The sequence below is a fragment of the Trachypithecus francoisi genome, unplaced genomic scaffold (genome assembly GCF_009764315.1).
Source record: "Trachypithecus francoisi isolate TF-2019V2 unplaced genomic scaffold, Tfra_2.0 Lachesis_group16, whole genome shotgun sequence".
Classification (NCBI taxonomy): Eukaryota; Metazoa; Chordata; class Mammalia; order Primates; family Cercopithecidae; genus Trachypithecus; species Trachypithecus francoisi.
The window spans coordinates 93,312,126-93,337,103 of record NW_022681461.1 but is presented as its reverse complement, the minus strand read 5'-3'; the positions used below and the strand labels follow the sequence as shown (position 1 = coordinate 93,337,103).

The following is a 24,978-nucleotide window of genomic DNA, read 5'->3' as shown; positions in this document are numbered from 1 at the left end:
AGGTGGGTGGATCACTTGAAGCCAGGAGTTCCAGACCAGCCTGGCCAATATGGTGAAAGCCTATCTTTACTAAACATATAAAAATTAGCTGGGCGTGGTGGTGTGCACCTACAATCCCAGCTACTTGGGAGGCTGAGGTAGGAGAATCACTTGAATCGGGGAAGCAGAAGTTGCAGTGAGCCAGGATCATGCCACTGCAGTCCAGCCTGGACAACAGAGAGAGACTCTGTCTCAAAAAAAAAAAAAAAAAAAAGAAAAAAGAAAAAAAAAAAGACCAACCCCATCCCCCCAGTAAATAAAATTGGCTACAGTTTTAATCTGATGTCCTAGGAATAGAAACAAATTCCAAGGAGAGAACTATTCTCATTTAGAAAAACAGCTCGAGGGGCTCCTTGGATGTGGTCTGGAAGGAGAGAAGCAAGCAAGGTAAGAAAAAAAAAAAAATAGCAGTTGAATAATAAAAGTACAGGCCTCTGTGGAAAGGAGGGAGAAAGTTGTAGGGAAAGGACCCTTAGAACTGAGGAGGCATCAGTAATTGCTGGGCACCTGGAGCCTGAGGAGGAGGATGGACAGGATGGTGGCCTGGATGGCAGAGGAGCTTGGAAGGATAATAATGACCTATATTTAATTGTAAACTCTTTCCTGTATGTCCTGTTTTGTAATTTCTCTTCAAGAAACCAAAGTTTTCATAAAACTGTGTTATATACAGCAGCCGTGAGACAGTGAAACTTTGGTCCCTGAAGGGAGAGGGGCAGCACATGGGGTGAAGGCAGGGCAATGGTGGCAGGAGCTGTGGACAGTGGCCAGGAGCGAGGGGACTTCACAGGATCAGGCTGCACAGTAAACTGACTTTGAAGTGGACATGAGACAAAGCCACAAGGGAAATGTGACCCAGAAAGGGAGGGAGATATTTGGGTTTTCTAAGAAACTAAGGGAAAAATCCCCCAAATAGGTGCCAACTGGGCCCAGAGATCTCTAGATGGGCTGAGGTTGTAATCGGGAGAAGGGCTCGGCTTCTAGGATAGAAACTCTCATTCCTTTCTATCCCTTAGACATAACAAGTAACACCCCACTTCTAAGGCAGCTTCCTCTCAGCCTGATCCAGTGTTTGATGGGACTTCCAAGTCCTCTCTCTAGGGTTCCATGAAAACCCTGCAGCTATCCCCCAGAATACCTGGAACGTCCTTGGCTTCAGAGATGCCTCTTAGAGTTTCAGGCTCCTGCAGAGAACTGTAATTGCCCTCTTTGCCTGCAGGAGACAAGGTACCTGGCAGTGCCAATGACTTGAAGGCTTGAGTCTTGGAATCATCTAGGCTGAGCTGGTTTATTTGTGGCACCTCATTGTAGACCCAGCCCAGAGCATCTTGCCTATTCCCCACATCTCCCTCACCCCCCAGACACACTCACCCAGCTTCACTTGGAGCGGGGATGGTTTGTAATTCATGGCTACTGACTCACCCTCCCGGGCGTCACAGTCTCCGTCTGAGATGGAGGCGGCGGTTGGGTCCTATGGAGAGAAAGCAGTAAGACAGAGTTGTTAGGGAGTGAAGACAGGGGTTGCTCAGCCCTGAAGCTAGCCTTCCTACCTGCTCTCTGGGCTTCTGTGAGCATTCACCACTCACAGCAGGCAGGGCATTCAGGGAGAGAGGGGCAGACCTATCTACTGTGCGACAAAAACACTGGGCTAGGTAGAAGAACCAAGGATCTGGGTTTCACGTACACCCAACTTGGTGTCTGTCCTCAAAGTCCTGTGTGGTCCAGCCTCCTCCAGAAAGCCCATCATGATTTCTTTAAACTCACAGGACTTCCTTCTCCTAACTCCCATACTAGTAGCCCTTCCCTTCAGGCCCTTCCTGTGTACTTGCTTGGCAAGGTCTTCCTAGGTTCCTGTGAGTTTAAGTCTGGGTTAAGGAGAGAGTAGGTGCTGTCTGAGATGGGTCGTCTCCCTCTGTTTCCCAGTGCTGGACAGGTTCCTTCACAGGATCCAGAGAACTGACTGGCCAAGCCACACCAGCCTTCAAGGCTACAGCCACTGGACAAAAAAATAGTTCTAATGAGGACTTCTCCAGTTCACAAATGACGCCTAAAGAGTGTCTCCTGGGAGAACCTGAAAAGTTGGCTAGGTATGGTAGATGAGAAGACAAATAATGACAAACCAGCAGGTGGCCAGTTAGTCTTTTGCTGCCCAGAGGGCAAAACACTTGATTCTACAGATGGCCAGGAAGATAGGAAAGCACAAATTCTGTGTATTGTCCTGAGTCTGGAACCTTTGACATCCTCTTCACTGCCCTCTTCACTAATCTCTAATTGGGCTGGGTACTGTGCTGTCCAGAGTCTTTTTTTTTTTTTTTTTTTTTTGAGACGGAGTCTTGCTCTGTTGCCCAGGCTGGAGTGCAGTGGTGCAATCTTAGCTCACTACAACCTCCGCCACTGAGGTTCCAGCGATTCTCCTGCCTCAGCCTCCTAAGCAGTTGGGACTACAGGTGCATGCCACCATGCCCAGCTAATTTTTGTATTTTTAGTAGAGATGGGGGTTTCACCATATTGGCCAGGCTGGTCTCGAACTCCTGACCTCATGATCCGCCTGCCTCAGCCTCCCAAAGTGCTAGGATTACAGGTGTGAGCCACCATGCCCAGCTAAGAGTCCTTATCTAGCCTTGCCATCCCCTCCCAAACACCCTCCTCTGCTGCAAGATCCAGGGCCCTGGCCCAGCCTGCCTCAGTCAGTTGGAAGTGGCTGAAGTCATCCACATTCTCCCTGAGACTCTGAGGACCAACCATTGACGGGGTGCTGCCATCCTAGTTGTCTTTGCATTTTAACCAGGGCCTGTAGAGTGCTAAGCCTAAGGTGTGAGGAGTGCAGAGGGGATCCAAGGCTGCTGCCTGTTCTGCCTCTGCGGATGCAGGGAGTAGACAGATGGGCATGTAGAATGCTGCCACGGTGTCAGGCCCAGCGATCTGAGTGGCTGCTGGTGACCCAGCAAGGGAAGGATATATGAACATTATGGTGGCTTCTGTTCCCTTTAAAATGAGGCAGTGGGAATGAAAACATGCTTGTCACTAAGGCGAAAGGGAAAAGTCTAGCAGGTTTGAGAGGGAAATCCTGGCCTTGTCTGTGTTCCTTCAGGCCATCCAGAGCACAAGACTCTGGGTGGGCTGTGTTGCCACAGGGGTTTGCAAGTTCCTGAGGGCAAAACCTGTGCCTTCCTCCCCTGCTTTGATCCCTAGCCCTTAGCCTTGACTGAGTAGAAGGGCAGAAGGCTTTGCTCAGAAAGGCTAGGTGCCGCAGTGCCTGCATCTTGGGCAACTTCCCATGCTGCAAGTCCTTCATCCTCCCTGGCTCAGCAACCTCCTTGAGAGACTCATAGACAACACCTGTCCTGCACAGCCTTGGAGAAGCAAACCTGTACTGGCCCTGATGTGCCTCTCTGCAGCCAAAACAGCCTCTCAGCTGCTACCTGCAGGGGAGGTGAAGATGGAACAGCTGGGTTCTGGATTTCCTGTGGGCCACAGAAAGTGCTCGCTGCAAAGCAGCCAGAGGGAAGGCTTTTTAAAGGGCAAATCCCATAAACATGCTGATAGGACCCTACCAGGGCAGCACTGGCACATTTCCAAGTCCCAAGTCACATTCCTTCACTTTTTTGGTAGCATTCGTCACATGTCACATATACCACATCCATTTGGAAAAGGCTTCCTCCCTTGGCTCATCTCTTGCCTCTCTATCATTTCTCTGTCCTCCCACAACCCTTTGCCTCCTCTGTAGGGTCCTGCCCTTGGCCCTCCTCTCGCTCCTCAGGGAGCCCTGATGTCTCCTATAGTTCTGATGGGCATTTTTATACTGAAGACTTCTAAATCTGTGGCATTTCAATCCTGCTTCTCCTCCTTAACCTTCCACCCCATCTATCACATGAGAGTGTTAGGCCTCACCATCCTTTCCCTGGGGCTGATTTTTAAAAACACAAGCCCTTAGACGTTTGGGGCTAACTTTTTACTCCTCAGTGCAGATGAGTTAATCAAAGTTTCTTCTCTCAGTCTGGAGGTACTGGGTGTAAATGGTAGCATGGGAGGTAGATTGCACAGGAAGGACAGGGCTAGGAAGCTGTTGAGCAACTCTGGTCACAGGGACCCACATGTGGTCCTTGAGGCCTACGGCGCAATTCCTGGTGGTATTTGATCCTGAGTGAAACTGCCAGCTCCTCTGGACCACAACTTAGGAGGGGCCTGACCATGTGGCAGAGCCCTAGGCTGAGAGGTCCCATGCAAAGCCCACCATTCAGCATCTCCTCCATCACTATCCATGACAGAAGGCCACCTTCATGGCAAGCACAAAGATCGCTGGCACTGTGCCTGCAAACATAAGCCTTTACTGTGAGCTTCCTTTATATCTTCCCTTAGAAATGCAGCCAATGCACCACAACCATCTCATGGCAATGTAATCAGGGAGATTAAATGTAAAATATTCATGAATATAAGTATCAGAAAAGACTCCAGGCAGAAGGAAGTGCCTGGCTCCAAGAAATCAGGGAGAATTTAAAGTGCCCCCAAGGACATCTGAAGGCGTGAGCTAGATCCGGGAACTAGAGATTAACAAGATTATTAATAAACACTCAGCAGAGACAGACACTGAAATGCATCTCTAACAGCAAACCCTGTTTCTGCAACCCTTCAAATAAATTCTCCAAAGACTACAGAAATGATTAACAGCCCAGCCTCACTGTTTCTGGGACAGGATATATAGGCTAATGGCTAGTGCAAAGCCAATATAGCTAGAGGAAGGCAAAAGCATCAGAAGAATCCTTAGAATTATAATAGTTTGGTCCACTGATTTTCATTAAACTGTGTTCCCTGAGTGATTGTGAGGGGGGAGCTATAGAATGGGAGTCTGGCTTCCCTTTAATAAAAGTAGATTCACCTTTATTTAATTTATATATTAGCCTGTTGCAACATTTTGGTTGGAGAAAAGGTTCTACTTTTTTTAAAAGGTTAAAATCTTTTGATTTTAAATCTTTTTTTTTTTTTGAGACAGAGTCTCGCTCTGTCGCCCAGGCTGGAGTGCAGTGGCCGGATCTCAGCTCACTGCAAGTTCTGCCTCCCGGGTTTCCGCCATTCTCCTGCCTCAGCCTCCCGAGTAGCTGGGACTACAGGCGCCCGCCACCTCGCCCAGCTAATTTTTTGTATTTTTTAGTAGAGACGGGGTTTCACCAGGTTAGCCAGGATGGTCTCGATCTCCTGACCTCGTGATCCGCCCGTCTCGGCCTCCCAAAGTGCTGGGATTACAGGCTTGAGCCACCGCGCCCGGCCCTTGATTTTAAATCTTTAAAAATGTTTTATTATGGAAATTATAACAAGTAGAGAAAATAATATAGTGAAATCATGGATACCTATTAACAGCTTCAACAAATATCAACTTATCACCCATTCTTTTTAAAAATGAGGAAACCTGGGCTGAGAGTAGAAGTGTCTTACCCAAGGTCAGTGATGGAGTCAATAACCTTTCAAAGCATGCAGGGAGGGACATAGGGAAGATAACATGACTTGGGCTTGGAGCTAAAGAGAGGCCCTCTGGGAGGCTGCTCCATTCCTACAGGCCCAAGCATCAGTCTGCATATTAACCTCTTCCTTTGTCCCCCTGCCCCAGGGCTGTACCAACTCGTGAACTGTCTTTAGCTGGCTGGCTTTACTTGTTGGAGCTGTAGGTAGTGCAGCCAATACAATGGTAGGCTGGGACCCAAGAGATCCCAAATAAGCAGGATAAAATTGGGTGGGTAAAAAGGGAAACAAAGGAAAAAAACCAAAGTGTAGAACCTTCAAGGCTAATACCTGGAGTCTTAAGAAGGAGGATCTAGAGAAGCAGATGAAGAGTCTGCTTTCCTGAATGACCCACAGACCTTTACGGGCTACTCTGGTAGGGCTCTGGGTGGCAAAAAAGAAGACTTGTAGAGGGTCTTGTAGTTCCTAATGTATGTATTCAGATCCATGAGCTTATCTGATTCTCCTAAGTACCCAGTAGCCATGTGATTGCCTCCCCAACATTCAAATTATACTCCTCCACTGGGCAACAGACATATGGCTTGGATGGTCTGACCTCACTCTCAGTGCTAAGGGAATGCTCTGACTAAAGGAAGACAACCTACACAATCCCATTCTCCTTGCCACACAAACTGAAAGGAAGATTATAATGGTTAAAAGCACAGACTCTGGAGCCAGAGTGCCTAGGTTCAAATTCCAGCTCCTCCAGTTAGTAGCTGTAAGATCTGGGTTTCAGCTTCCTCATCTGTAAATGGGACCAACACTAATACCTAGGTCAAGGGTTCTTGTGAGGATAATAGGAGTTAATATGTATTAAGCAGTTAGAATAGTCCTTAGCATAGTATACCCTGAGCACTATATCCATGTTAACTATAAAGATATCGCTATTATAGGTTCAGTGAGGAATACACTATCATGGTCAGTGTGCACTGGGAGCGGCTGGCCTGCAGCTGCAGCCCTGACACCACATAGGTTGGAGCCTGGCTTATATATGGAGGTATCTGTAGAAAAGGTGTGCCCTCCTTAGGGTGAAGAAAGGCCTGGTCACAGGGCACCCTGTTTCCTCTCTTCCCTCACTCCAGCATGATACAATTCTTTCATTTATTTAATGATGCTAGGGCTCACAAATACAAATAGAAAAGAGTCGCAGCTGGGCATGCTGGCATGCACCTGTAGTCCTGGCTACATGAGGCTGAGACAGGAGGATCATTTAAACCCAGGAGTTCAAGTCCAGTCTGGGCAACATATTGACATATTGAGACCCTGTCTTTAAAAATAAAAATAAAAGGCCGGGCGCGGTGGCTCAAGCCTGTAATCCCAGCACTTTGGGAGGCCGAGGCGGGCGGATCACAAGGTCAGGAGATCGAGACCATCCTGGCTAACACGGTGAAACCCCGTCTCTACTAAAAAGTACAAAAAACTAGCCGGGCGAGGTGGCGGGCGCCTGTAGTCCCAGCTACTACTCGGGAGGCTGAGGCAGGAGAATGGCGTGAACCCGGGAGGCGGAGCTTGCAGTGAGCTGAGATCCGGCCACTGCACTCCAGCCTGGGCGACAGAGCGAGACTCCGTCTCAAAAAAAAAAAATAAAATAAAATAAAAAAATAAAAATAAATAAAAATAAATAAATAAATAAAATAAAAATAAAAAAGAAAGAAAACAGTTCATCTTTAAGAAGCTCCCAATAATTATTAATAAACATAACCAAGAGCCATATAAAAGTAGAGGGAATGAGACAAAGGGAGGGTGGTCAAAGGAGACACTTGAAAAGATCTTAAAACATTAGGTCACCAGTTAGTTTAAGAGCGAGGAGTAAGGACATTCAGGGAACATGTGAAAAGTCTCAGAAGCACGAAACTAGCATAGTATATTCAAGGAATGGTCGGCATTTTGCTATAGTTGCAGCTTAGAAGGCATGGTGAAAAGTTGCAGGAAATCAAGTTGGTGGAGTCAGGAGGGAACTCAGATCATGCTGGAATGTGGGCTTTGATTTTTTTCTTTACTCAGAAGACTATGGGGAGCCAATGAAGCCTTAAGAAGGGAGTAACATGTTCAGATTTGAGATGGAAAAGGACCCTCCGACAGCCATGTGCAAGACGAGTGGGAAGGGAGTGAGACTGGAGGTAAGGATAATTAGGAAACTACCACAACAATGCTAGCAAGAGATAACAGGGGCCTGAACCAAGCAGCAGCAGAAGATAAAAGGACAGAAAGGAAGATGTCAAAAAAGAGTAGAATTGGCAGCCTTCTGATATAAAATGTAAAACAAAGGTTCTGGACATTCCTAGTTTTCTGTCTGGAGTTAATTGGGAAGAGTACTAATTTTTTTTTTTTTTGAGACAGAGTCTCGCTCTGTCGCCCAGGCTAGAGTGCAGTGGCGTGATCTCTGCTCACTGCAAGCTCCACCTCTTGGGTTCACGCCGTTCTCCTGCCTCCGCCTCCCGAGTAGCTGGGACTACAGGCGCCTGCCACCACGCCTGGCTAATTTTTTTTTTTCGTATTTTCAGTAGAGACGGGGTTTCACCATGTTAGCCAGGATGGTCACGATTTCCTGACCTCGTGATCCGCCCATCTCGGCTTCCCAAAGTGCTGCGATTACAGGCGTGAGCCACTGCGCCCGGCCTAGAGTACTAATTATTAAGACAAGTTATTAAATGCAGAAGAAGGCACAACTGCATTGCTAGGGAAAAATCAGATGAGTTCATTTGGGAACATGTTGAATTTTGAGGTGTCTTTTGGACACCAGATGATATCACTAGTTGGTAGGATTTGAAGTGTGGGAGCTCAGAAAATAGGTGTGGGCTGGTGGTGATGTAAGTCACAGTGAAGAATAAGCTCTCTCAGAATGAGCAGAGTGAAAAAAAACCAAGGGTGAAGTTCTGGGAAATATCCAACCTTAGGTAATGAATGGAGGAAGGAGACTGGGTAGGAGCAGAGAGGAATGTAAGAGTAGAACTAGGAACCATTCAAGTAGAGTTTCAAGGTGGAAGAAATCAACAGTGTCAAATAAGCAGATGGGTCCATAAGATAAAGACAAAATGTAGAAATAAGAAAGTCATAGGTAATCTCAGTGAACACAATTTTAGCTGAAGAGTAGAAACAGAGCCCAGATGACAGGGGATTTAGGAGAGAACAGGAGATGAAGAAGCAGACAGAGCGAGCACAGGCTGTTCTTTAAAGGAGCAAGACTGAGAAGGGAAGGAATGAGAATGGGTGGCAGCCAGAGGGAGCTTTCAATTTCTAGGATTTCTTTATAGCTAGGGAAAACTAGACCTGTCCTACACTGAGGGGAAGGAAGCTGTGTAGAAAAGGAGATGTTTGAGGGGGCATGGTCTTTGAGGAATCATGAGCAGATGGAGCCAGAACTTTGGACCATAGGAGGGAATCTCCTTAATAAAACAGAAGGGAGGTAAGGAAGGTGAGGTGAGGAGGAGAGGAAAAAAGGAAGGGAGGTGGCAGATTCAGATAACATGGAGGCAGAAAGGGGGTAGAAAATTAGGGGAGCTCCTTCCTAAAAAAACTCATTAGCAAAAGGAAAAAGGTGAACACTAAGGGGTTGGAAAAAGAGGAATATTTGGTGGCTGGCCAGAGTGGAAGGAGATCAGACTGCCTGGGCTCTCAGCTACAATCCTCATCTTTCACCCACCCACGATCCAGTCCTGAGGATGAAAGGTGCTCTCCGTGGTGCTGAACAATCTTGCCATTGTCTTGTGGACTGAACATGATAATCCAGGGTACAGAAATGATTCAGTATCAGCCTTCCCAAGAAGAGAAGGTGACCTCTGTTCTCGCCTCCAAGTACTAATTCTCAGGAAGATGAAAATGGAAATGGACTTAGAGTGAGGTATGAAGAAGCAAAGTGTTCATACCAATACTATCTAACCATTCTTCACAGAACACAGAATAATTTTTCTTTAGTTTTAAGGTTAATTGGGGAAGGCAGTTCTGAGTTGGAGAATGCTGGAAGGCTACTTCTGGAATAAAGTCATGTCTGTACCTGTTTATTTTCCCTGGATAATAGCAGGAGGCAGGATAGACAGAAAAGCAGAAAACAGAAATCACGGCCAAGAAGGATGGTGCTGTTAAGAAATGGGAAGTCAGGGAAGGTCTGTGGCTCAGGCCACTCTCTGACAAGTGGGCACAGTAAAATAGAGCATCAAAGACCAGCTGTGTTATCACAAATTTATCCAGAGGTCAGCTGAGAAACTACTTAGAGCTGTGGTCTTCCTGTTCAGGGCTGTTCCATTCCAAAATATCTCATGGCAGTGTGTAGAAATAAACATGTTTAGATATCAAATTTTAGAGGGAGATCCAGCAAATATAACTTAACTTCACTAAATGCTCATTGTTGGGTAGAAATCTTGCCTCTGGTCCAAGAATAGTTAGTAGCAATCTATGCATTAGTTAGATGGCTCTACTTCCCTGCAGAGGGCTGTCCATTCAGCCTAAGGCATTCCCATCTTCTCTGACTCAACACCTCAACATATAAGTCATCTGGCCAGTGACAGCTCTTACTCTGCAGTATGACCTGAAGTCATACCTTAACACATTGGCCACTTCTGAATCCCACTGTTGGGCAGCTCCTGTTTTTGTTCCCCATCTCCCTTTCTCCAAGTTTTCTCCAGGCACTGCCTGCAAAGCCAGGCAATTGGCCAGGACTTAGATCTTTTTGGGACATATTAAGATCCTTAGGGGATAGGTGCAGCAAGCCACCATGGCACATGTATACCTATGTAACAAACCTGCACATTCTGCACATGTGTCCCAGAACTTAAAGTAAAATAAAATAAAATAAAAAGGTCCTTAGGGATCCCACTTACAGGGAAAGACAGAGACTTCTCATAGGGATAAGGTCTTTGTGGGAGATCTAGAGGAGAATCAGGGGAACATAATGGAGAGGATCTCTCCAAGTGTTAGTGGGTCTTACAAACAGAGGGAGAACAGAAAATCTGGAGAGAAAGTTTGTGAAGCCTACATTTAGGAGAGAGGGCAGAGAATCCTGGCTGGCTCAGGGAGGCTTCTCTTATCAGTTTAAATCTCCCAAATCGTCTAAGTTTTTCTTTAACGGAAGTCCCAATTCAAACAGTCAACACACTGAGTGTCCACTCTCCAGCTCTGGACTATAAGCAGGCAGTAGAATGCAGAAGAGGAAAGCATCTTTTCTCTTTCTTTTCTTTTCTTTGTTTCTTTCTTTTTCTTTTTCTTTTAGTTTTTTAGAGACAGGGTCTCACTCTGTCATCCAGGCTGGAATGCAGTGGTGCTGTCATAGCTCACTGTAACCTTGACCTCCTGGGCTCAAATGACCTCCTACCTCTGCCCCCTGAGTAACTACAACTGTAGGCACACATAACCACTATGCCTGACTAATTTTTTTTTTCTTTAGAGAGAGGATCTCACTATGATGCCCAAGTTGGGAAAGCACTCTTTCTTTCTACACACATTTCTGCAGAGCATTTGCATTTTGGGGTATAGTCAAGTTCACCAGAAAGAAATAGAAAGGATTATCATGCTCGGGCTAAAGTTTGGGTCTCCAACTGGTCTTGGGAGTCGCTGAGGATTTTCTGACTCCTTAAACAGCTGCTAGTATAGAATTCATTACCAAAAGTAAGCACCGCCAAGCCTTAGTATCTTGAATGGTATCTGTCACCGGGACAATCAAAATGGAGGAGGGTGCTACTGCCCCCAGGCCTAGTAACAACTGTAGCTATGAAAAGTTTTATAGATTTCTCTACTATAAAGTAATACATGCTAAAATTTTTAAAAATCACCTTTAGTTTCACCACCTTGAGAAAAACACTTGTTAATGTTCTACTGTATCTGAGCCTTTTGCGTATGCTACAGCAGCAACACTCTGGGGCTTCCCTTCCTTCTTTGGGAGTTGGTGCTGTTCCCATCTTCATGGTCATAGGAATAAGCCTCCAGGAACTGTGCTGGTTCTATGTGATTCCACCCCTTTGGATATATGCCTGGATGAGGCAGAGCAAATCAGTCTCCCCCAGAATCGGGAAGTGGGACTTAAATGGAGATGTAAAGTTCAAGACTATGGACTGGGTAACAGAGAAAGCCATTGGGGAGGAAAACAAGAATACAGCTGATGTTCAGAAAGAAGTAAACACAAGAGATGGTGAGAGTGCTCCCTAGGTTTCAGGCTCTGGTTCTAGAGCCTGCCTTACCCATCCAAAGCCTGACTTCACGCTGTGCTTAGGCATTAAAAGAAACCCAGCCTAGGCAAGATAGCAAGATGGTGACTCTCCAAAAAGACAAAAAATTAGCCAGGTGTGGTGGCACACACCTGTAGCCCCAGCTACTCAGAAGGCTGAGGTGGGAGGATCGCCTGAGCCCAGGAGGTTGAGGCTGGAGTGAGCCATGATTGTGCCACTGCATTCCAGCCTGAGTGACAGAGTGAAATCCTGAGAAAGAAAAGAAAAAAGAAAAGAAAAGAGAAAAGAAAAAAAAGAGACAGAAAAGAAAGAAACCCTAGTGTCTTCATAGTCTATTCTCTTTCTTAGCTTCAACTTGGATTTTTTATTTTGTTACTGTAATCAGAGAGTAGCAACTAATACATGTGTATAGAACAACGTTTAAAGAACGTTTAAAGAACACAGCCTGTTTTGTGGCCGGGCGCTGTGGTTCACGCCTGTAATCCCAGCACTTTGGGAGGCCGAGGCAGGAGGATCACTTGAGGCCAGGAGTTCGAGCCCAGCTTGGCCAATGTGGCAAAACCCCTTCTCTACTAAAAAATATAAAAGTTAGCTGGGTGTGGTGGGGTGCTGAGGCACGAGAATCACTTGAACCTGGGAGGTGGAGGTTGCAGTGAGCCAAGATTAAGTCACTGGATTCTAGTCTGGGCAACAGCCTGGAGATTCTGTCTCAAAAAAAAAAAAGTATTATATTTTGTATTTCTGTATTTTTAAACTTAGTATCAGAACATAGCTCTCCATATTCTTTTTTTTTTTTTTTAAATAGAGGCAGGGTCTTTCTTGTTGCTCAGGATGGAGTGCACTGGCTATTCACAGGCACAGTCATAGCTCACTACAGCCTTGAACTCCTGGACTCAAGTGATCCTACTACTTCAGCTTCCTGAGTATCTGGGATTACAGGTACATGCCACTGCACCTAGCTTTATATTCTTCTTCCTTTTCTTTTTTTTTTTTTTTTTTGGAGTCAGAGTCTCACTCTTTTGCCCAGGCTGGTTGCCTAGGCTAGAGTGCAGTGATGTGATCTTGGCTCACTGCCTCAGCCTCCCAAGTAGCTGGGATTACAGGCATGCACCACCATATCTGGCTAATTTTTGTATTTTTAGTAGAGACAGGGTTTTGCCATGTTGGCCAGGCTGGTCTCGAACTCGTGACCTCAAGTGATCCTCCTGCCTCTGCCTCCCAAAGTACTGGGATTACAGGTGTGAGCCATCATGCCCAGCCCCTAGCTTTATATTCTTACATAGTTTTTGTAACTATTAGTTTAATGGGTGCATAATATCCATAGAGAGGATGTATAGTTACTTTGTAACCATTCATTTATTTTTGACATTTAAGTTGTTTGCAACTTTTCACTATTACAGATAATGCTACACTGAAATCCACATATGTTTACATTTAGGATCATTTCCTAAATAAAGTAGATTACTCAGTAAAAAACATGAGTGCTTTTAAGTTTCTTGATAGATATTGCCAAAATGCTTTCCCAAAGGATTGTTCCAATTTACAATGCCTCCAGTCATGACTGAGAGTATAGCTGGTTTTTAATGCTTTATTTTTCACTGTGTGCCAGGGAATTTCAGGTCATCACATTTACCCATTATCTTCCATGAGAGCTCTGTTCCAGTCCTCATTTACCTGGTTCCCTCTGGGGAATCTTCTTTCATAGAACAGAATTTCCTCTGGGCATCACCTGCCAGACAAAATACTCCTGACTTGAGGCCACCAATTAAGAACGAAAGGAGGCCGGGCGCGGTGGCTCAAGCCTGTAATCCCAGCACTTTGGGAGGCCGAGACGGGTGGATCACGAGGTCAGGAGATCGAGACCATCCTGGCTAACACGGCGAAACCCCGTCTCTACTAAAAAATAGAAAAAACTAGCCGGGCGAGTTGGCGGGCGCCTGTAGTCCCAGCTACTCGGGAGGCTGAGGCAGGAGAATGGCGTAAACCCGGGAGGCGGAGCTTGCAGTGAGCTGAGATCCGGCCACTGCACTCCAGCCTGGGCGACTGCAAGACTCCGTCTCAAAAAAAAAAAAAAAAAAAAAAAAAAAAAAAAAAAAGAACGAAAGGAGGGAAGACTCTTACACTGCAGATTGGGAAGGGCTTTAAGTGGAGCACCGGTGCTGCCTGGCAACTGGGCACTGTGCTTTAGCCAGTCCTCCCCTGTGCCAGCATGTCAGCTGTAGGAACCGTGATGGTAATTGCAGAGCTAGAAAGGAAATCTCACAGAGCGTCTCCCTTGCTTTTAGATGTGGGGTGGGAGAATTAACCAAAATGGCTCTGGAGTTACCCCAGCTAGGGCAGCAGCTCCCATTACCTTACCTATTATTTAGTTTTCAGAAGTAGCTACTCGGGAACAGGGAGAGAAAAGGATGATGAAAGTATGAAGCTGGTAGTGAGATGGCAAAAAAAAAAAAAAAAAAAAAAAAAAATTTGTTTTTGAAATGAAGAGACAGGGGGCCAGTGAATTTTTAAAAAGATGACTTAGAATCCTGCTCTGCTTCTTCATGGTTAGACAAGACTGATGTCTTAGATTGATGCTCTGCTATTCATTCCTATTACCATTCACCAGGAAACCCTGTCATCAAAAAGCCTTCATTTGGGAGATAGGATAAATACCTCAACTCAGGGATACTCACTGTAGCTATGGCTTGGGGGAAGCCTGTGCACAAGGGCCTAAGGGCCAAGCCTCATGACCCAAGAGGTAGGTGCCAGAGTCATAAGTGGAGAAGACTTACTTCCTTCTGGGAGGACTGGCTTGGCCTACTCCTGACCCTCATCCCCTGAGCCACATGTTGAGGAGGCTCCTGCCTTACTGTAACTTAGACTAGTTTAAGACATAGGTCTCGGCCTATGTCAAATCTTGTGACCTACAAGGTCTTTGAACCCCACATTACCCTCGCCTCCCCCATTTCAATCTCTTTAGGGAAAGATCACCTAATTTAATGGAGAAAGGGGTTAACGTACAAAGTTCTTTTTTTTTTTTTTTTTTTTTTTTTGAGACGGAGTCTCACTCTGTCGCCCAGGCTGGAGTGCAGTGGCTGGATCTCAGCTCACTGCAAGCTCCGCCTCCTGGGTTTACGCCATTCTCCTGCCTCAGCCTCCCGAGTAGCTGGGACTACAGGCGCCCGCCACCACGCCTGGCTAGTTTTTTTGTATTTTTTAGTAGAGACGGGGTTTCACTGTGTTAGCCAGGATGGTCTCGATCTCCTGACCTCGTGATCCGTCCGTCTCGGCCTCCCAAAGTGCTGGGATTATAGGCTTGAGCCACTGCACCTGGCCAAGGTACAAAGTTCTTTAAAAATAGAGCTACAATGGTTAAAATTAGCCAGATGCAGTGGCTCACGCCTGCAATCCCAGCACTTTGGGAGGCCGAGGTGGGTGGATCACTTGAGGCCAGGAGTTTGAGACCAGCCTGGCCAACACGGCGAAATCCTGTCTCTACTAAAAACACACACAAAAAATTAGCCAGGTGTGGTGTTGCACACCTGTTATCCCAACTACTCAGGAGGCTGAGGTAGGAGAATCTCTTGAATCTGGGAAGCAAAGGTTGCAGTGAGCCAAGATTGCACCACTGTACTCCAGCTTGGGTGATAGAGCAAGACTCTGTCACAAACAAACAAACGAACAAAAAAAGCCCCATGATGGTTAAAATGGTAACTTTTATGTTATGCATATTCTAATACAATTTTTTAAAAAAGATTGAGAAGCAGGACCTAGGCAGAAAAATAAGAAGGTGTGTGGTGGGCAGTGGGGAGAAGGCAGTCCCTTCCCTTTTCATATTCAGATTCAGACAACACAGACTTTTGGGGATGAGGCCTTTCATAGGAGAGGGAAAATTATTCTAAGAACACGGGAGTTGGAGGGGGCTGGGGATTTGGGGTTGGGTTTCTGGGGGCTTTCTACTTGAGGTGCTCCTTAGACAGGGCCCAGAGGACAGAAAGATGGAAAGGTTGTTCAAGGTTAACAGAGCTTTAGGGAGCATGGTCCAGAGGATCTTTCAGTTTCCTTCTAGAATATGGATTCTAGTTCTTCAAGGTAAGGGAGGAGGCACAGACATGGAGGAGAATACTGCCCAGGAATCAGTACAGGACATGTGGTTGGAGACTCCTTGAGAGCCCCACACGTGGTAGGAAGCAGAAGCAGAAATGCCAGCAGACACATTTGTCTGGGCCAGACTGACTTGTGGATCCTTCTCTGAATCTTGGCCCCAAATCTCACTTAAGGCTTTTTAGTAAGCTTCAATTACTCAAGGAACTGAGCTTGGCCTGCACTGGTTCATAAATCTTTGGGGCTCCTTGATTTCCCAGGAAAGCAAAGTAATTGGCAGAGTCTATGGGATTTCTTTCCTCAGGCCTTGGAAGAATAAGAACCAACTTGTCTGCAATGGACAATGGACTTGGAGGGCTGGTATCAAACAGCTTTTCCCCTCTGTGGCATTTCCTATCGCTGCCCTTCCTCTCCTTTTTAGCTTGTTCTAAGTCTGTAACCCCAATTATGCCTGGCAGGCACTACTCTTTGCCCACAAAGATAATTTGCAGCTCTGAAGCTCAGCTCTCTAGTCAGAGCAGTCTCCTAGTCTTTCCTTTTTGTCATCTCAATAATTAAACATTGGTGAACTCACCACTTGTTTAGAACTTTGATAATCACTGAACACCAACAAGGGGGAAGGCACAGTGTACACTGGGGAGGGAAAAACACCAAGCCCTAGTTCTTGCCAAGAAGAATTTAAAAGTGTGGAGATGACAGGCACACACATCAGCCTATTTAAGGGAGAGAGAGGAACAGCAGAGGCAGGAATGCATGGAGGGTGGTAGGAGCACAGAGGACAGCGATAATGATAGTGATATTATCTTCTCTGACATAGAGGACTGGGCCTGGGCAGGAGCTGGGTTAAAGCGGAGACCTGGCTATTGGTCACTGGGTACTTTGGCAGAGGGTTTAAAGCAACTACTGGTGAAGCTCATCCCTGGGGACTAGGACTCTACCCTGATGACTTTTTGTTGCTACTGATGTAGCTCCTACCCTGCCACAGGGCACTCACTTACCCCCCACCTCATTTTCGGGGGGTCAGTTGCAGCAGGGCCTTTTCCTTTACCATTGAGATAAACAGGAAGGTTATAAAGGAAGGTTATAAAGGGAAGGGTCAAGAGGCTCTAGGTCAGTGGCTGGAAAGGGTTTTTATTAAGAAGGCAATCAGGGACTCAGAGTCCTGTCCTAAGAGTGCTTAAGAAAGAGAAAAGCCAGGCATGGTGGCTCACGAGCCTGTAATCTCAGCACTTCAGGAGGCTGAGGCAGGAGGACTGCTTGAGCCCAGGAGTTCAAGACTAGCCTGGGCAACAAAGTGAGACCCCACCTCTACAAAAAAGAAAAAAAACACTTAGCCGGGTGTGGTAGCGTGTGCTTGTGGTCCCAGCTACTTGGGAACCTGAGGCAAGAGGATCACTTGAGCCTGGGAAGTTGAGGCTGCAGTGAGCTGTGATCACACCACTGAACTCCAGCCTGGGTGACAGAGTAAGACTGTGTGTGTGTGTGTGTGGTGTGTGTGTGTGAGAGAGAGAGAGAGTGCAAGAGAGCGAGAGAGAGAGAATGGCTCTGCTGAAACAAATTTTTGCTGCACCTAACCAAGCCTAGGGCCTGCAGTCACTCTCACAAGGCCTGCTCTGTACAGCAGGGAGGTCAGGGCTGAGGGGCCCATAGAGGCTTGGGGGCCAGCCTGGGGTCAAGCAGGTCAGAGAGGGGAAGGGGAGGGTTAACCCTACTTATGAACTCCCATCTGAGTCTCCCAAGCAAGAAAGTTCATGTGTGTGTTATAGGGGTGCACATGTGCCAGCTGGGGGTACAGAGGTGAGGAGGGGAGACTATAGCCTAACACCAGCTCAGGGTATGTTTTTAGGGGTGAGGCTAGCCAGTTGCTGGTTATGCATCTCCGTGGAAAACAATACTCATCTGCTAAGCTAGATGGTCCTAGGGTCCTTGCAGGAGTGTCTCTACAGGCTTAGGGCAGTAGAGAGCCTTTCCCTGCCCACCTGTCACTCTCTGGCTGGTGCAGTGACACTCACTGGCTAACTTATACTCAAGGCATCAATAGGAAGGAGCCCTGAAACAGCAAATTACCAATGCCTCCCAAAGAGCCCCTACAGCTCTACAAACCACATCTCTGAGGACACTTCTTCTTTTCTGAGTACACCCCCCTGCCACAGCCTCCCCCACCCCCATACAACCTCTACCTCTTTTAGACAGCTGACACACCTGCACTGCCTCAACCCTCCACCCCTGCTGAACCCATCTGTGCCCCTAGGACAGTGTTTCTTAATATATTAATGTACAGATAAATCATCTGGGCATATTATTTAAATGCAGATTCTGATTCAGTAAGTCTGGAACCTGAATTGTCAGCATTTCATATTAGCTCCCAGGTGGTACCAATGCTGTTAATACAGGGACCACACTTGGAATAGTGTGGCTCTAGGCCAGCCTCTCTATGCCCATACCATTCCCAGGCAGCTTCTCAAAGAGCCCTCCACCCTGACCTTAACCTGGTTACATTTCTAGTGGCAAGAGGGAACAATAGTCTGGGAAGGGAAGAGAGGAGAGGAGGGACTTCTTAAAGCTCACGTTGGGGAGGTAGCTGTGCTAAGAACTCTGGCTGGACCCAGGCAGGGAGTTGTTTGGAACAATTTAGCCCAGGTGTAGTTCTTCCAAAACTCATCCAATCATTTAGTTAATGTTGCTTAAATACCTGCCAGAGGTACGGCCATGGTGCTAGGTACTTTATCTATATTATTTCATTGAATCCTCCCCAAAACCACGTAAGGCAAATATAATTTTCATTTTAAAATTGAAGAACTAGGTTGCATAAAGTAGTATGTCCAAAGTCACACCTTGTAGGCAATTTGAATCTAATTTACTCATCTCTCTTACCCCAGCCCCTTCTCAGAGACTTAGATAAAATCATGAGATTAACAACACACCAGAACTTACACCTCTGTAGGACTGTTGTCTTGCAAAGCAGTCACTTGGAAGGCTAGTACCTAGTCCAATCGTGTCTCTAGAGCTCAACACACACTTGTAGCCCCTCTTTAGAAAACAGCATGGATGCTTTCTGATCACAAGCCTCCTGCTCAGTGAGTTCTCCACAGGAAGGAAATATTGGTGCCACTGAAGCAGTCGATAGCTCAAGATGGAGAGAGAGACTGGCAGGAAGCAGCAAGAAAGAAAATGCATTGGAAACTGAGAATGGTGAGCCCAGGAGACAAAAGAAGAGGGCACTGCAAGAAAAGGAGGTGAAAGGGGCCTTAGCCACCAAATTCAGTTCTGGTCCTACATTTTAAGGGCATCTATATTCTAGGCACTGTCCTGGGTTCTGGACATATAAAAATAATGTGGGCTGGGTGCAGTGGCTCACACCTGTAATCCCAGCACTTTGGAAGGCCGAAGTGGGAGGATTGCTTGAGCCCAGGAGTTTGAGATCAGCCTGGGCAACATAGTAGGACCCCATTTCTAAAGAAAAATTAAAGAAAATTAGCCAGGCATGGTGGCAGGTATCTGTAGTCCTAGCTACTCAGAAGGCTGAGGTGGGAGGATCACTTGAGCCTGGGAGGTTGAGACTGTAGTGAGCCATGATTGCACAGAGCGACAGAGTGAGACCCCTTCTTCTAAATAATAATAACAATAATAAGGTCCCTGCCCATGAAGAGCTCATAAGCCAGTGAGGGAAGCAAGTGAATAAGCAGATAATTTTAATAAAAGTAAGCAGAAGACTGACAGCCACGGTCAGAGGGGTAGTAATGAAGGAGAGATCAAAGTCATGGCTGTCTGGGAAAGGCAGAGTTTTGAGAATAATAATATAAGACAGAGGAACCAGAACCAGAGTCCTAGAGGGGCTCTTGTATGACAAGAGAGAATGGAAAATAGTTGAGGCCGGGGGAAAGAACCAGCAGAGAATGGCCAGCTATTTGAAGGACTCAAGATGCTGTTCTCAGGCTTGCTGATATTTCAGCAAAAACTTATTTTGTTCTAAGAAAAATTGTGGGTCTGATTCTTGTGAGGCTTGCAAGTCCCCACAGAGAGACATTCTCTAGTAGAAAAGTCCAGTTACAGTCCAGAGATCATGGCACATCTGCTATTTTTTAGGAAGTGTGGGCAAGGGGTGGGCTGAAGGCAAGGGAGGCTGACCAGGGCTTGACCAATCTAGAGGTAATAGTAAGCAGTTAGGTGGGTAGTCGCCCCAAATTCTGGCTGCCCCAGAGTCCCCTAATTTAGTTTTGGCCTATCTTCCCCAGGCTATGGCAAAAAGCAGCAAAGATCCATGACTTCTAGTCCTTGAGGCAGGGGGCCAAAGCCAACATGGACCTACCAGGAGTGGCCTGAGAATCCAGAACACAGAGAGGAGCAGCCTGCGTTGCGATTTTCCCAGAACCCACAACACTTGTTCCACCAACAGTGAACATCCAGAGAGAGGCTCAACCATGGAACCTATACTCTTATATGTGGTGATCATTCTTTCTCATCTTTTTATTTTATTTTTTGAAATAGGGTCTCACTCTGTCACTCAGGCTGGAGTGCAACGGCACGATCTCAGGTCACTGCAATCTCCACCTCAGCTCAAGCAACCTGCCACCTTAGCCTCCCAAGTAACTAGGACTACTGGTGCGTACCAGCACACCTAGCTAATTTTTTGTATTTTTGGTAGAGACGGGGTTTTGCCATGTTGCCCAGGCTGGTCTCGAACTCCTGAGCTCAAGCGATCCACCCACCTTGGCCTCCCAAAGTGCTGGAATTACAGGCATGAGCCACCATGCCCAGCCCTTTCTCACTTTTATTATTATTATTCCTCATGCCTAGTCAAAACTTTTTCACATTTAAAACCTTCAGTAATAGTTTTCTGTAAAAATAAACAAATGAGGCTGGGCGCAGTGGCTTACACCTGTAATCCCAGCACTTTGGTAGAGCAAGGCAGGCGGATCACCTGAGGTCAGGAGTTTGAGACCAGCCTGGTCAACATGGTGAAACCCTGTCTCTACTGAAAATACAAAAATTAGCTGGGCATGGTGGTGGGTGCCTGTAATCCCAGCTACTTGAGAGGCTGAGGCAAGAGAATCTCATGACCCTGGGAGGTGGAGGTGGCAGTGAGCTGAGATGGTGCCACTGCACTCCAGCCTGGGCAACAAGAACAAACCTCTGTCTTTTAATAAATAAATAAATAAAATAAACAAATGAATAAATACAAATAATCACTTGACTTAATTATTAGTCTTTAGAGCCAGTAATGTAGTCAGTAACCTGCACGCCTGCACTGTGCTCGGAGAAGTTGAAAAATGTGCAGTTAATGTTGGGGGAGATCCTTGTTCTTCTGTCTCCTGCATGTAAACACTGACACCTATGAGTGAGTGGGCAGTGCACTGAGGTGCAGGAAAGCCAGGCTCACACAAGGGCAGAGGACTGACAGCCTCAATGAGGATAGACTGACTTTTCCCAAAACTCTGACCTTTGGGACCTACTGCATTATTTAAAAAAAAAAAAAAAAATCATATTCTGAGAAAGAACAGCCTGTGTTTGGCTATTTACAAAAGTAGGTCTGTGAATGCTGTCAGAGTTGAATGAATGTTTTATGCTATTTGGTGCATTTTAAGTAACCCAATAGGCTGAAATATTTTTGTTGTGAAGGGAATGCTTGTTCTATAGAATTAAATCTTGGTTAGAATTAGAAACTCCAAAATTCCTTTGTTCCTGGCAGGGGAGCAATAGTTTGTCTTACCCACTCTGCAACCTTGTGGCTGTCAGAGGGTTAGTTATAAGGCCTTCGCATCTGGGCTTCACAGAAGCACAGAATAGCCATTTCAAGGAGTATTTTGGCTTTTATATGGACACCTAATTTCACAGGCAGTAGGATCTTGAATTTTTTTTTTATTATTATACTTTAAGTTCTAGGGTACATGTGCACAACGTGCAGGTTTGTTACATATGTATACATGTGCCATGTTGGTGTGCTGCACCCATTAACTCGTCATTTACATTAGGTATATCTCCTAATGCTATCCCTCCCCCCAAACTCCTCCCCACAATAGAACACGGTGTGTGATGATCCCCTTCCTGTGTCCAAGTGATCTCATTGTTCAGTTCCCACCTATGAGTGAGAACATGCGGTATTTGGTTTTCTGTTCTTGTGATAGTTTGCTGAGAATGATGGTTTCACTCTTTCCACCACTCCCTTCTATTTTTTCACTCCAATTTAAACATCCCGAATGTTGAAACATCAGTGATTTTGTCCTCTTCTGATGTTTAGGAGAGGAAATTTCAGCTCCTTGTTATGTGCAGGTGGGGCTAAGATGAGTTGTATCTTTATAGATAGGAGAAATGATGGTATATGGAAAGCACCCAAAAATCCCAGACCCTAGTCCATAGCACACCCTGGGCTGTTTTGGATTCTGAGATAATTTTGCATCCTCCCCCTCCCCACCACTGGCCCAGCTCTAGCCAGCTGCAAATTGTCTGGATCGAGCTGCTTCGACATGCTGATGTTATCAGCCTCACAGTGCCTGGAGCATACCGATAGGAACAGGCAATGGCGCCGTCTCACTGGACGTAGTAATGTAATTTAGTTTCTGAAATCCAAGTATAAAATCTTGAAAGCTGACTTTAAAATCTGCCTCAGGAGGGATGGTGGTGGTGTGGAATTCCCAGTAGAACCATCTAAATAGGGAAATAGCTTCTGTCATGTATTGATAAACAGTTCGAGCAATGGAAAAATATAGAGAATTGCAGGGAAAGTGAGTGCCTAGTTTTTCTTCCTCCTCCCTCTTCTGAACTGTGCTGCCAGGTGAGGACCACTCCATTTGTGTGATCCCCAGGTTGGGGCTAGAAGCACCTCTCCCTGAGCATTCCTGCGAGGCCCCTCCTGCTAGGAAGATGGAACAGCAGTTTGGGTGGTCTCAAACAGCAACTTTTTTTTTTTTTCCAGACCAGGCTAAGAATGATGGTAAAGGAGCAGTCACTTGCCTTTCCTTCTATCTCCCCAATCTCATCTTGTGCCACTAGTTTGCACACTGGTCTTCTTTACTCCTGATGGGGCATCAACATCCTTTTTAACCGCATGCTCCCCTTCTGGTTAAATCTTACTGCATCTTTCAGGCCTCAGCTGACACACATCACCTCTTGTTTTTTTTGAGACCGTGCCTCACTCAGTTGCCCAGGCTGGAGTGCAGTAGTGCAATCTCAGCTCACTGCAGCCTCACCCTCCTGGGCTCAAGTGATCCACCTACCTCAGCCTCCCAAGTAGCTGGGACTACAGGTGCACGTCACCACACCTGGCTAATTTTTGTATACATACATATTTTTGTTGACATGGAGTCTATTTTGCCCCGGCTGGGACACATCACCTCTTAAAAGAAGTTTCCCATAAATGCCAGGCTCAGTTAGATCCTTCTATAATGTAGTCTCACAGCCCCTGCTCCCCCATATATTTCTTTCATGCACTTAGCAAATTTGATTTAAATGACTATTTGTATAATTTGTTTAATAAATGTTCATGAAGGTAGGGACCGTGCCTGCCTCCACTGTGTCCTCCCAGTGCTTGGCATAGAAAATGAAAGGCCATAATCTGAAAAGACAAACACTGCCTTCTACTTGATTTGAAGGCACAGCATGGCCGGGCGCGGTGGCTCAAGCCTGTAATCCCAGCACTTTGGGAGGCCGAGACGGGCGGATCACGAGGTCAGGAGATCGAGACCATCCTGGCTAACATGGTGAAACCCTGTCTCTACTAAAAATACAAAAAACTAGCCGGGCGAGGTGGCGGGCGCCTGTAGTCCCAGCTACTCGGGAGGCTGAGGCAGGAGAATGGCGTGAACCCGGGAGGCGGAGCTTGCAGTGAGCCGAGGTTGCGCCAGTGCACTCCAGTCTGGGCGACAGAGCGAGACTCCGCCTCAAAAAAAAAAAAAAAAAAAAAAAAAAAAAGAAGGCACAGCAAGGATCTTTCTATAACAGAGAGGTGGCAAACACTGCTGACCTATCAGACCATGTTGGGGTCTTGTCTAATGGTGTCCCACAGACATGTTTCATTTTGTGCTCTTTGTAGGACTACTTCTTCACTGTAAGCCTCTGGTCGGGCTGAAAGTTATTTTGGAGAACAGTCAAAGTAGGAGTCCCCCAAACCCTCCCTCAACTCACCTGAAGGCTTGGCCTACTTAAAACTCCACTTAGGGTCCACAGCCAAAGCAGCAACTCAATTTCAGGTCAACTTCTCATGGAGACTAACAACAAACTGGCAGAGAGATGCAGGTTTCTTTGTGACTAAAGGGCTAAGATCAGCCATTAGCTTGCAGATATATACCTCCACAATCAAATGATTAAGGCCCAACTCTTGTTATTGAGTTCAGAAGAACGGGAAACCAGCTTGGAATCCAAACCATCAGAAAACTCTTTTTTTTTTTTTTTTTTGAGACAGAGTCTCGCTCTGTCACCCAGGCTGGAGTGCAGTGGCCGGATCTCAGCTTACTGCAAGCTCCAACTCCTGGGTTTACATCATTCTCCTGCCTCAGCCTCCCGTGTAGCTGGGACTACAGGCGCCCACCACCTCGCCTGGCTAGTTTTTTGTTTTTTGTTTTTTTTGTATTTTTTAGTAGAGACGGGTTTTCACCGTTTTAGCCAGGATGGTCTCAATCTCCTGACCTCGTGATCCGCCTGTCTCGGCCTCCCAGAGTGCTAGGATTACAGGCTTGAGCCACCGTGCCCGGCCCAGAAAACTCTTTGGAAGGAGATAGGAGTGGGGCTGTTCTGATCCTCTGTCTGTTCAGAGTACTTTCTGACAACCTAGGGCTTGTAACCATATTCACCAGGCAGTAAACACCCAAGGCAGGGAAGCTCTTTGGGGTTCACACATAAGGGCAAACGATGGCAAAGGAAAATGCAAGAAACCTCCTGGGATAGTAAACACAACCTCTGGCTGGAGAGTAGGGCCTCTGAACGGTTTACCTGTGAACTGCACTGACTCTGAGAGTCTAGACAGGTTGTTTCACTTTCTGAGCTTCTAGGTCTGTTTTTATTCAGGCCCTTAGATCCCAGAAATAGCCTCCAGGGTAGAGAGGAAATGAGTTGTCCCAGGTCAATGCCAGATGGCAGCCCTGGGATTAGAATTCATGGGCCCTTGTTTCCAGCCAGCTGTGCCCTCCCCTGAGTCCTGTACTGTTTCTTCTTCTGAATGCTCAGGATTGTATTCAATTTAGTAAGGTTTGTGGACACATAATCACAGCTC

The 24,978-nt window shown here is 46.4% G+C and overlaps 1 protein-coding gene across 12 annotated transcripts in view; it reads right to left on the bottom strand.

The window, feature by feature from the left end:
* The window catches only part of FAM219A (family with sequence similarity 219 member A), a 60,573-nt gene that overhangs the window by 6,283 nt on the left and 29,312 nt on the right, over window positions 1–24,978 (bottom strand). For 4 of the 12 annotated variants that reach the window (XM_033238275.1, XM_033238273.1, XM_033238274.1 and 1 more), the window contains exon 2: window positions 1,408–1,507. In XM_033238275.1, the coding sequence (XP_033094166.1) occupies window positions 1,408–1,507 (100 nt within the window). Of the gene's footprint in view, window positions 1–1,174; window positions 1,250–1,407; window positions 1,508–24,978 lie in introns of all 12 variants that reach the window. The other 8 variants (XM_033238279.1, XM_033238277.1, XM_033238278.1 and 5 more) reach the window with 3 other exon arrangements.